The 12536-nt window shown below is 49.3% G+C and overlaps 1 protein-coding gene across 2 annotated transcripts in view; it reads right to left on the bottom strand.

The window, feature by feature from the left end:
• Positions 1–12536, bottom strand: part of MDGA1 (MAM domain containing glycosylphosphatidylinositol anchor 1) — a gene marked incomplete at both ends in the record, with an annotated part of 150702 nt that overhangs the window by 17333 nt on the left and 120833 nt on the right. Inside the window, 2 exons of one of the 2 annotated variants that reach the window (XM_082481839.1) lie at positions 5603–5737; positions 6948–7100. In XM_082481839.1, the coding sequence (XP_082337965.1) occupies positions 5603–5737; positions 6948–7100 (288 nt within the window). Of the gene's footprint in view, positions 1–5602; positions 5738–6947; positions 7128–12536 lie in introns of both variants that reach the window. The other variant, XM_082481838.1, reaches the window with a different exon arrangement.

Here is a 12536-nt window from a genome sequence, read left to right as displayed (position 1 = left end):
TACAAACTGTTCACTTAACTCTAACTGCAACTTGTTTTCGAGATCCTAGAGGGAAGTGATTCATACTTATTAGGAAAATCAGCCTCCCCTCAATCAATCCAGTGATATAATCTCTACCACGTAGAGTTATTGCACTGAAGATAATGGCATGGATTTCATGAACAATGCACTTTGTATATAAGGCAAACTTTATATATCCAACAGAATGCAGCTACCTCCAGAGTGCCACCTGTATAACTGCGCAGCAGCAGGGTGCTGCATTCATAAACGAGGTTTGGGAAGGAATGAGGGAGCTATGATGTTGAATCTTACAAAAAGGATGTCTTCATGGTTCAAGTTGCTTTTACATTGACCTAGCTGGTGCCCATCAATCTGTGTGACCTGACAGCTCTGACTACTGTCACTTGTCAGAAACAAGATGTCGACACATTGCATCTGTGCTAACACTGGCTCCTCTGTGTGATCATCCGTCACAACCTCTCAGACACACCTTTGCACTGGTTGCATTATCTGAGTTGAAGAAGTCAATTTGGCAGGCCTTCCAGAACTGTGTTTCCTGCTCAGCAGGAGGTTGTCAGTGGTGATACTACCAGTGTAAGTGGTCTGCCTGCAACCCAATTACCTCTGAAACAGCTTTATGGCTTTCTTGAACTTGGATGCTGTAGCAAGTGATCTGATCAGGTCTCATTGTTTCTAGTGTCTCAGAACCAAAACCTCTCTTGATCAATCCCAAGCACTGTTCCTCACAGTATCTTAGAATAGAATAGAATAGAATAGAATAGAATAGAATAGAATAGAATAGAATAGAATAGAATAGTTCAATTGGAAGGGACCTACCACTATCATCTAGTCCAATTGCCAACCACTTTGATCACCTCTCTAGAAAGCCTGTTCCAGTGTTTGACCACCCTCTCAGTAAAGAAATGTTTCTTAACACCTAGTCTGATCCTCCCCTGACACAGCTTTGAACCATTCCCAATGTGTCCTGTCACTGGATGCCAGGGAGAAGAGATCAGCACCTCCCTCTCCACTTGCCCTCCTCAGGAAGCTGTAGAGAGCAATAAGTAGTTTACAATTTCATTGGCAGCTTCTCAGCCTGATTATACATAGGCCTGACTTGGCTGGCACGATCAGATAAGGTCTGTGTCAGCACTAAGCTGGAACAGCAGCACCTTTAACTGCCCATGAGTTTCACAGATGCTGGACATGCCAGAAAATAAGCCTTTTCCCTGAATTCTGGGAGAGGGACTGGCAAAGGTAGAGCATTACACTGCTCATGCAGAAAGGAGGCTCAAAGTACAAAAACTCGCAAGCCAAGAGCAGGGTCTTCAGACATTGCTTTCAACCAGGTCCAGCTCTTGAAGCCCAGGACCTGCCAGTTTCGCTACAGGATGCAGCTGAATGGTCCCATCTTGGGAGGTAGCCCAGAGCGAGGTGGGGTCTTTGCCTTCTCCCCTCTCTGAGGCTGTATCTTCTCGTAAGCCTGTGTGCAGTGACTACTTCTATTAAAAATACAGCAAGAATAGTTTGAAAAGGGTCTACCATTTTGCTCACAGATCAGAAGGAGGCTAAAAAGATGCTGTTTGGGTACATCCTACATCACTGCTTGCATGTAGGTACCCCTGTGAGCACAAAAGTCCAAGTACCTCCTGGACACAAGTGTCTTCCCTGTGAGCACAGTCACTGGCTGCTGAGATAGGGACCTATAGCGTTAACAATCACTGTGTACCACAGGGACCACAATGGCCACAAAAAAAGTTAAATCCTCTGCAGCTGAAATTTGCTTGTCCCTCTGAGCGACCATCCTGCTGGGGTCTGAGGCTGAAGGCATCTCTTGCTGTAGGGTCTCTGAGAGCATCCAGCAGCAGGCAGGAGGCCATGCAGATCGTAACCTGGCTACCACTGAGCACGGCAGAGAGAGGTGGCAGAGGACTGCGGTGGGGGAAGTCCGTCGGGGACACTGTCCCCTCAAAGCATCCCCCTCCCAGGCAGCCCCTGGGAAGGGAGGAAGAGGAGTCTCACGGCTGAAGCAAGGACCTGTGGGTCTGCAGCCAGCTGCGACACTGACTCACCGAGCCAACTTGACAAAGGGGCTTTTTGAACTTGGCGACTGGTCGCTGCCTGCCGTGTCTAGCTTCCTCTCCTGAAGAAAGCACGCAAATCCTCATTTGATATATCTGCGCCTGCCACAAGCAAGACACCCTCGTTCTTGAATGCCTGGATTTCTTTCCTTCCCCTCCCCCTGATTTTTGTGTTTGGGCTGGCAGGATCGCAGGGTAATGCCAATGTTCGCTCCAGAGGGGGCCAGAGGAAGGAAAACCGATGACCAAATAACTCCAGAAGAACAGGAATTGCCTCCAGGGAGCTCCCCTTCACCCTGCTCTCTCATCAGCTGAGAGATATTCAACATCACCCTGCTCTGCTGGTCGCTGAATATTTTATACCATGGCTACAAACGCTCCATTTGTATTCTGTTTCTCTCTTTCGTCATATCTATTATAAACGAGTAGTGTCTGGGAACTCTCCCAGGGAAGATTTGCCTGGATGGCTATGGATATTTTATAGTCAAATTGTGAGAGTAAACCAGCTTTCAAGTTCTGTAGAGGGGGGAAAAAGGTAATAAAAGGGTTATTAAAAAAATAAATAAATGTCGGGATTTTATACGGCTTCTTTTCATAGTGACAGAGCTTCAGTTTGCTCTGCGATGGAGCTGAAGCTGCTAAGAGAGCCTTTGGGCTGGGAGATGTCCTCTTGCTGGCACTGTCTGCCAACAGGAGCAATCTGATATGCTCTTGCTAAGTGCCACAGCTGGCTCAGAAGGGCTGGCGTCTGGCTCGGTAGGGCTGGGCTGGCACTTGGTGAGCCAGGGGTTGGGGCCTTGTCTGCAGGCATCAGGGATAGCTGGCTACATGGGAAGCATGACACGACCCAGGGTCGTGGCCACCCCATCTTCACCGTCATACAGGTAGGAGGCCAGGGTCTGCCTCCTCATTTGACAGGAGAAGTCCTAGTGAGGAGGCCTGTACCTGGGAGGGGCCAGTCTCCTCCAACCCAGTGCTAAAGAAGAAGAGCTGAAGAAACTTGCTCTGCCCTCAGGCAGACTGCCACTTCCCCAGGGGACTCTGAGAGGACTTCAGCCACCAAGGGCATTGAGCCTGGCACCATCTGAACAAGCTAAAGCTTTCTGGCAGGGTTTCATAACCTCCACACAAGCAAAACCAGCCAGGGAGTAACCAACGTGCATTAGAAATGTAGATTGAGCCATTAGACCTGCTGGTGAAACAGAGCGTGTCCCAAACTCGGGTTCGTTCGCGTGTGTGCAGGGATGAGGACAGCTACGCCAGAGTGCTGCCAGTGTGGCAGTAAGGAAAAAGACCAAGTAGCTTAAGAGTTAGTAAGTAGCATAACGGGAATGATGAAAACCAGACAATTTTAGGATTACTAGGCATTCTGATTTTTCCTGGAGAGGTCTCAGTTTCACCCTGGTGCCCCGATATGTAGAAAAGAAGCCAAAACGATTACAGAATATCATGACTGGTATTGAAAGAAACTCCAGAGTAGAGAGCAGATACAAGGTACTGAATTTCAATTTGCAGACCGATATATTGTGGGGTCGCTAGACGAAGCCACATATTCCACAGGCCAAGAGAAAAAGAACTTTTTCTCATTTCTTTCTCTTTCATTCTGTGGCTCTATTTAGTCAGTCTAATTTTAAAATAATTTATTCACTCTCAGCTCAGCATCACCCACCCTGGAAATCATCATATGGCATTAAAGAGTCTATCCACTTCGCACAAATTTATCAGCCCCTTTGTGCAACGAGGGGAAAATGGGGAGGAGGAAGGGGCAGCAACGTTGAGTATAAAGGGAAAAATCAACAGATATAAAAGGCGCCTGAAGCCGAGGAATATAAAATGGCACTCAGCGGCTTTCTTAGGTCTTGGGAATCACTGTATCTTTTGCTCTGGGCAATTTATTCATTTGCCCCAGCCACAAAGAGTTAAAATGCTAAAAGCCAAAAACCTGTAATTAATTGATTCCCTGGCATGTCCAGTCCACCAGACAGACAGACCACCATATGAGAGCTGTAAAACAGAGCCCTCTTCCAAAAGCAAGCAAAAGCTGATGGGCTTTTACTTTCCCCATGAAATGAACTTGGCAATATGACACATGTAGTTGTATTCCTAAAAGAAACAAAGCAAGAGAGGCCTCCTCCCAGGTTTCCCAGGTGATTCCTTGCCAGTTTCCCACTGGTCTCTGCCACCCTTCATTGCCACCACAAAGAATGAGATCCCTTTCAAAGCCTCCAGGAGAAGACGTGCAGGAATTAGGCACAAAGGCTGACTGACCACAATGGACAACTGCAGGGAAGAAGGGAATTTGCCAGCCAGCATTAACAGCTGGGCTCTGTCAGCTAAGCAATACCAGCAGGTCCAGGAAAACCTGGTGTGAACCAACGCCGACAGTGCTCTGCCGGAGCAACCTGCCGCTGCCAGCATGATGACAGTGCAGAGCAGCCCGTCTGCAGGGGGAGTATGGGCGCGTGCAAACACCTCCGACCTAGCCGGGCTCCAAGTGCGGACGGCAAATATGAGCCCTCAGAGCAAAGACAGAGATGGAGACCTGCTCAGTGAACCACGGACCAGCCCTTACCCCCTGGCACCCACGGGGTCAGGGTTTCAGCCTCGCCCCCGCTGAGAGAAGGAGATCCCAGGTTTTGCAGCTTAACTTCTCTGCCGTGCCACACACGCATATGTGGAGACGTGATGGCCAGGCTTGGGAGCGGGTTCCCTCCCAATGACATCAATGGTGCCAAGCAGAGAGCTGTTAATTAACCCCGTTTATTGAAGGGCGGACACATTCCTGCCTGGGCCCTGATTTTTCAGTCAGGCTCCAGTCCAGCAGGTGATTAATAACCCAGCATGCTGTGGGAAGAGTGCATCTATTATTCAAATTAATGAAATTATAATCAAGAGGTGACGAATTAGCAATTGCTCCTTGACTGGATATGGAAACTCATTAGTGTGCCAGGCGCTTCTGGGGGGCTCGCTGCACTCGTAGGCTTGCAGGTTAGAGGGGAGGGAGCCAGGCAGAGCAGGCAGGTCCTCGGCACAGCTGAGGGAACACGCATCCTGCCCACTCCAAAATAGCTGTGGCCACCACAGAGACCTCCAGTCCCACAAAGCCCCACCACTTCTGTCTCCTCTCTGATGGACAGACTGTTCACTTGGTGTCCCACTGCTCGGAGCAAGGTGGCAAATGTGTGCAAGCGGGGAAAATGTGTGCACGCGGATACAATGCTCTTTTTTGTGGAGGGTAGGGAGCCTTATGCCAGAGGAGGAGAGCGCCAGAGGGGAAGGGCTGATGGCTGATTGCAAGATACTGCCCCAAGGATGGGCTGTGACAGCCTCACAACCCTGACACTGCTGGGGTGTGGGTAAGGGACAAGTATCTGAAAGTGACAGCCCACCCTGGTGCTTTGAGGACTGGAGTAGGGCTCCCACCCTCCCGAATCGCTGGCACAGCTGGTGGAGCGGAGGCTGGAGGTCTTCCCCGACAGCCCACACCAGGCTGGGGCTACTCTTCCCCCGAGGGTACTCACCGATGTGCTTCCCGTACATGTGGTAGTAGAAGGAGACACAGTAATACTTGGCAGTAATGTTGTAGAGGGGGCTGATGAGCCGGGCTTTGTCTCCCGTCACCCGGGGCCGGGACGCCTCAATGAACATGTAATAACCTACAGAAGGACAGGGAAAGGTGGGGAAAGGCAGCGTGCACTGGGTCTCCCTCCCTGCAAGCAATGGGATGCCGGAGGTTGGGAGACCACGGCTCCTCTGAGAGACATGGCCTTGCTCTTCCCATCTGCTCTGCACCCACTGCGATCCCGGCCACAAACACTTTGGCAGTATTTCTGCAGTGCCTCCCCTGCCCCTGCAGTATTTTGGGGAGAGCAGGAGAGACGGGCACCGGCAGACCCGCTGTGAGCACATGCAGCAGATGCGTCCCTGAGCGTGCACACACGCATCTACGCAGGAGTGAAACGAGCCTTTCTCCTGCAGCACGAGGAGCCCCAGAGCCGACTGCTCTGTGCAAGGAGAAAAAAAGAAAGAGGAGGGGGAAACCATTCCAGCCTAATTTCTCTGCTTCAAGCAGAGGGAGAGAGGATTCGGTATATCTGGCCTAAGCAATATTGTTATCTAAAGAGAACAATACCAAAGTAGTTGTTAACAACCCAGGGAGGAACAGATTAGCTATTTAATTTGTTGGCATCATTTTCAATGCTCAATCAGGCTGGTGTACTGAACGCTAATGGGAAAAGCCATTTCCTTAGCTGGCCATTGGATGTTTCCCATTTTTTCTGAGTACAAAGATTTGTGCTTGCATATACATTTACTTTCCTCGTTAGAGAAAGGGGAAAGTAATATCCAGCTAAAAAGGGAGCATGTTCTCCTTGCACAGCTAGCATGAACAATACACGACACAAGTCTCCTCCATCCAGGGTGAGGCACTCGCTGCCACCCCACAGGCAGCTCCCCCCTGGTCTCTCATGCTCCTGCTTGGTACTGAGAAGACCTGTTTACCTCCCCGAGACCTTCTCTGAGGAGACAGCTGGCTAAAATGAGCAGGGCCACTTCTAGGTGTTAGAGATGTTCTCCTACTTGTTTATCCTTTTTTGACTTCAAAACAAGCATCAAATGGGACAAGGGCATTAGGCAGCAGGCAATTAGCTGGTAACAAGAACTAATGCTCACACTATTCCCTTAAACAAAGTCGTGGGCGTTTTAGTTGTGTGTTTAATGCCAATCAGTAACATGCAAATTAACTGCCTGCTCCCTGCACCCCGTGCGGAGGAGAAGTGTGTTGTTTGGAAAGCAAATCAGCACTCCATCAGCTCCCAGAGCTGTAGGACTCCCGACAAGCCAAAAGAAACCCAGATGTGTGCCTACCCTCCGGCGTACCGCTGATGTCTGTGGGGGGCCCGGTGTTGACGGTGCGCTTGGGGTTCTGGGTCAGGGCGTTCTGCCGGGTCCAGTCGAAATTGTCCATCTTGTCCTGCACAAAGCCGCAGATCTTCTCATCCTCAAAGCGGCAGGTGTTATCTGCAGGGAAGCAAAGGGGCTGGTCAGCTGTGGCTTTTCAAACTTCGTCCCCAAGGCTGCCTGGGCGCTTGCAGCAAATTGCACGGCAGTGCCACGTCACCGCTGCGGCTCTGCGTCAAGCCGGGGACGGATGGGCAGCCCCTGACCTCAGGAGGAGGCTGAAAAGGAATATGCCCGTGATTAGTATGATTACGGAAGGGCTAATCCAGGTTGATGGATGTGATGATCTGATGAAATAGAAGAAGGCCATTAGGGCTAAAGAGAAAGAGAGATTCTGCTGGGAGGTCTGAGGGGGGCAAACATAGAGGAGGGTGAAAAGAGCATTGAAGGCAAACAGGCCACAAGGGCTTTTAAACCAGAACAACTCGATGGTAGAATAATTTCCCCAGGAGAGAGGAAAAAGCACCAGCAGATGACCCCCCTTTGGGCTATATATTAAACTAAACTATGGCACACATGAAAAAAAATCAGCTGTGGAGAAGAGGTCAGCTCAGTGCTACAAATGTGTCATTTAGCTACAGCACATCCAATTTATACCAGCTAAAAGGCACATTTGATATTGCAGCTTATGCTGGTTCCCCTAACAAAATAAGTCATGTAGGTAAAAGATTTTTATGTAGGATCAACCACATGTGCAACGGGGCTCAGTTTTATTACCACCACAAGACAGTCACACCCTACAGCAATATTGTAAGACAGGTGAAAAATCTTGTGCGTGGACGTAACCCAATATGGACTTGCAGAGACTGGAAGGAATTGGACTTGACCAGGCTGAAGGCGGTCCTTTGTCTCTAATCTTTGTGGTAAAATGCAGTTCCTGAGCCACAAAACCAAAGGCCAATAAACCGCTTTGCACTGCTGACGCAGTAAGAGAAGGATGGAGGAAACAGGCAGAAAAGAAAGAGAAAAGAGGTCCAAGACCTGATGCGAAAATTACTGTGTGTTCTGGAAGGTCCCTGGGCAGAAACCAGAACTGGAGAATGCGCTGAGAGTGGGATCTCAGACCTCGCGAGTGGTGCAGACACAGTAAGCACAGGTCTCTTTACCTTCTGCCTTTGTATAAGAGCAAGGAGGTGTGCTATGAAACTGAAAGATAAAGTACTTAAAAGCCATGAAAGAACACATAAGGAAAGGAAAACAAGGTTCTTGCTAAGTGCTTGAGATGTGTTAGAAACCTCATCCATGGCACGCTAGTGCAAGACTCAACTTTTTGGGGCTTACCTCCCCCACTGTTCCTATTATCATGCCCAGATGAAGAGAAGCCCAAATACCTACTTGGGCTCCTGCATTCCTGTATCTTCAGTGGTGGTTTGCTCTGGTTCCTGGGCAGGAGGCTCTCTGTCCTAGCATGGGTGACTCTGGCAGGACATGTAGGGCAGAGAAGGGTCAGAAACCTATGGGCTGGATGCCAAGGATGGGATGGGCAAGGAAAGCTTTCTGCAATGCCAGGGCCAAAAGCTCCAGACTTGGTACGCTGTGATGGTAGGAGCCTCACCACCAACCACGCACACCAAAGTCTACCTTCTTGTACCGGAGAGGAGAGACCCCCCAGGAAATGAACAGCATCTTCGCTCTGAGATGCTCCACCTCTGAGTTCCTACCCTGCAGCTAAGGCCCTCCCCATGGGGTCTCCATGCTGTTGTTCCCCCTTCTTGCCTGGTTCTCTCCAGCATCACATCAAAGCAGTGAGAAAAGAGGAGGCAGCGTCCTGCTGTGGCCTGCAAAAAGGTCTTTGCCACCACAGGTTGGGCACTGTGCTGCAAGCCAAGGGCTTGGTTCATGGACTGTTAGCTCAGCGGGAAATGCCGCTCCTGCGAGCTGAGCACAGCCATCAGGAGCTCGGCTGGGCTGGCCACTTAACTGCTGATTAACCCTGGCTAAGTGCTTTCCGTTCAATCCGCTCATTTCTAATTAGCATCCTAATCCAAATTAGCCACTGCTCTGTAGTGCCGAGCACAGGGAGCCACATGGCAGCCGGAGATGAAGGAGGAGGGAGGAGTGGGGAGTGGACGACGGGGTCTGAGGCAGGGCAACTAGGTGGGCTGGTGGGGCCTCTTTCATCCCCAGCACAAGGAGATGGAGGGGGAAAAGGGTGAGCAAGCAGCTTCTAAGGATTCCTCCCCAGCCCTCGTGGCTGAGAGAAAGGAGTTCATGGCTGTACCAGACACCCACTGGTCCTCATAGGAGGGGCTGGAGCCCACAAGCTCCAGATATTGCTGGGTTGGTCTAACACCCCTGGCTTCTCTCCATCAGACCAAAGACAAACATTTGTGTGGCTTCAGCTCACAGGCTGCCAGCTACAGTTGGCACAAGTTTTCTTTCTGCCACAAAAAGACACAAGTTTTCTCTTACAATGGCATTACCCTACACAGCAGGATCCACCATGACTGTCCTTTTGCAATCAAAGGGATGGGGATGGTTTGCACCTCTGACCGTGTTGTGCACGCGGACCTTCACAGGAGATAGGTGACATCTTTCACCAGCACAAAATTCCCTTAACAGGGAATATCAGGTGGAAAGCAGACCTGAAAGGTGTAACATGGAGGCCAGCTGGGCAACCGATTGAGAGGGAGCAAACCCACAAAGGACAAGGCACAGAAACCAAAGGAGAGGCAGATTAAGGAGAAAGCCGAAGCTCAGGTGGGGATCAGAGTGAGCTATGCAAGACAAGAGGACTGAAGCCCAGCTTAGTGCCAAGGCTTGGTTGTGCCAAGTGGTGGACTACTGTGCCTCATTTGTAAGAAGCCCCACACAGCGATGGGATGAGTCTGCTCAGAGAAGACTCGAAAGCTTGAAGAGAGCTCTTTTAATGCCAAAACAGGGCCCTGACTCCATCCTCTCCTCTCACTCGGATGCAGCTACTTCCAGAAGGCAACACTTCTGGCAGAGAGCATAAAATAAAGAAGGGTCCTATGCACGACAGATACCACAGCATGATCAGGCTTATGTGCAACACTGTTTGCTGTGCGGGAGGTTATAACTACAGCACATTGCCTCTGCTTAGCTTGGGAACTCAAGGCACTTTACAGCAACTAACGAACAAGGCTTTTTAACATCTCTATGAGGCAGTAATGCCTCTTTCTATATATCTCCTGCATTACATGGGGGGAAACAGATGCACAGAAGTATAGACACGCTTAAGGTCACAACAGGCAGTGTGAAAGCTGGAAACAGAACCCAAGTGCTCTGACTCCTGGTCCTTTGGTTTAAAATAAGCCACAGGAAGGCAAAGCTCTGGTGTTTCTCCGAGCTAGAAGTGGAGGTGCCCAGAACAACTAGGAGGTGTTCGGTGTGGTTTGGGACACCACCAGCACGTCACCTCTGGATGCTTATCAGCAAGGCTCCCAGGAGAAACCTGGCAGATCCAGCTGAAAATAAAACCTTTAAACGACCTGCTGTTTCTCTGAGGCCACAGCAGTGATCTAACTGTTGACCTTGGCTGCATGAAGCAAAACTTCTTTTAGACTCCCACCATCTGCCAGGGATCCTGGCTCAGCACTGCGGCGCAAAGGAAGCTTCCTGTTTAAAAATTAAACAGTGGATTTAAATATTGAATACCGAAGTTGTTCTCTGGATTGTCAGAGGCGAGGTGGAGGTGGCAGGGGAGCTGGCTCCTCAAAGGCTGGAGTTAGCGCTGCCTTCACCAAACAGATTTCCTTGGCAGGCTTTGCAGTGGTGGCAGCTCAAAGTGCGGAGACGTTTGCTCCCGGTTACAGACACCTCCCTGCATTCCCAGGGGAGAGACCCTCTGCTGTGGCTATTAGCATTTCTTGTTGCTTCACCTTCTTGAGAAACATAATGGAGGTTTTCATTTCAAGTCCTTAGGGGGAAGCCATCCCTCGTCCTGAAATTCTGGCTGCCAGATGAATGCAAAAAGTAATAATCCTACCCTAGCTGCAGACTATGGGTGAATAGCAGATGGAGCGCACTTGAATAAAATTGCCTTCGTCATTTAGTTGTGGTCTGATGACTGAAACTGGCTTGGAGCATAAGGGACCATGCTCTGAGCCTCAGCTCTGTTGCAGACCTCCTGCGTGACCCACAGGCTATCACTTTCTCTCTGGAGATTAGTTTCCCCATCTAGGAGATGAAGACAATGAAAACTGTATTGCAGCCTCAAAGTATATTGTGATGTAAGAAACAGCATTTAACAGCCATGGTAAGTTTCTAAAGCATTTATAAACGGCAATGGAAGAAAGCTTCACAATACCATAACTGGTTGGGTCATACTGGATTGCCATCTGCTTTAATATCTCCATCTGTGACTAGGAGATAATAGGGCCCAGACAATCCTATTTGCCATCACGATACAAGGAATTGGTGGCAGTCACCTTTTTTAACCTTTGCGTTACACGCATTCCTGAGGAATGGGCACAGATTTGAGGAATCCAACTCTGAACACCAGGCTCATATCTCATTCCCACATCTTCACAAGGGGGCAAAAAGCTCATATTCCTCTGGACTACGAGGCATTATCAGAGACAGGACACTCAAGCACTAGACAGTAAGCAATGAGCCAGGGTAATCTACAACAACCAACATCTGGTACTGATCACCACCCACTGTACTCGCCCATGATCCCAAAACATTTTAGAACCACACACAGCCAGACTGCAGATACATGAGAAATAGTGTTGCAGCTCTGGAAGGGCAAGACACACTGGCCAAGAATAAAAATACCAAACAAACCAGCAATCCCATATGCTTCTTTATGCCCTCATCACCAAGGTTGCAAGGCTACATCTGTTAGAACCAGGGGAACCAAACCATCCACTGCTGATGAGCTGGAATAGCTTGCAGGGCAGCACTGCAGGGTTTGGGATAGAAAGTGAAAGCTATATCCAAATGCAGTTGCAGGGGAGTGGTAAGAAGGACAGAACAGATTCCCCAGCACTGGAATTTTGACATGACATTAAAATGATCCGTTATTCTAAGAGATCTTTAAGGTCATGCCTTAGAATTAAGACAATTCTAAGACAGGCTTTTAAAGATAAATTCTGGATTTAGAACCAGGTTAACTGATCTTTAAAAGTTACAGTCAGCCTTACTGCTAACCTCTAAATCTTCGAAATCCTCAATGTCTTTTGTTCACTTCCCCTGCTTTTACTTTGCTTTTGCATTATAACCCCAGTACCTGGCTCTGCAACCATGCCACACGCATGCCTGCCCCGATGTCATTAACATCTTATTAGGCTGAGAGAGAAAATGCATGAAGAAATAATTGTATTAAGTGACTCTCAGAGTTTGTAAATTAATCACCATTGTGCATGCCCTTGGATCAGGTTGCCAGAGGCATTAATCATCTAATCTATGCCTTTCACTTGAGAGCTCTCAATGTTTGCTCCCAGAATTTGGCTGGGCAGCCTAGCGTGAGGATACCTTTACAGCCCTGTCCAAACCCTTTTCCCTGGGGGTGGTGGTAGCAGGGGAAGTGGG

The sequence above is a fragment of the Vanellus vanellus genome (genome assembly GCF_965231255.1).
Source record: "Vanellus vanellus genome assembly, chromosome: 3".
Taxonomy (NCBI): Eukaryota; Metazoa; Chordata; class Aves; order Charadriiformes; family Charadriidae; genus Vanellus; species Vanellus vanellus.
The sequence above is the reverse complement of the archived record's forward strand: the minus strand, read 5'-3'. Positions and strand labels throughout refer to the sequence as shown.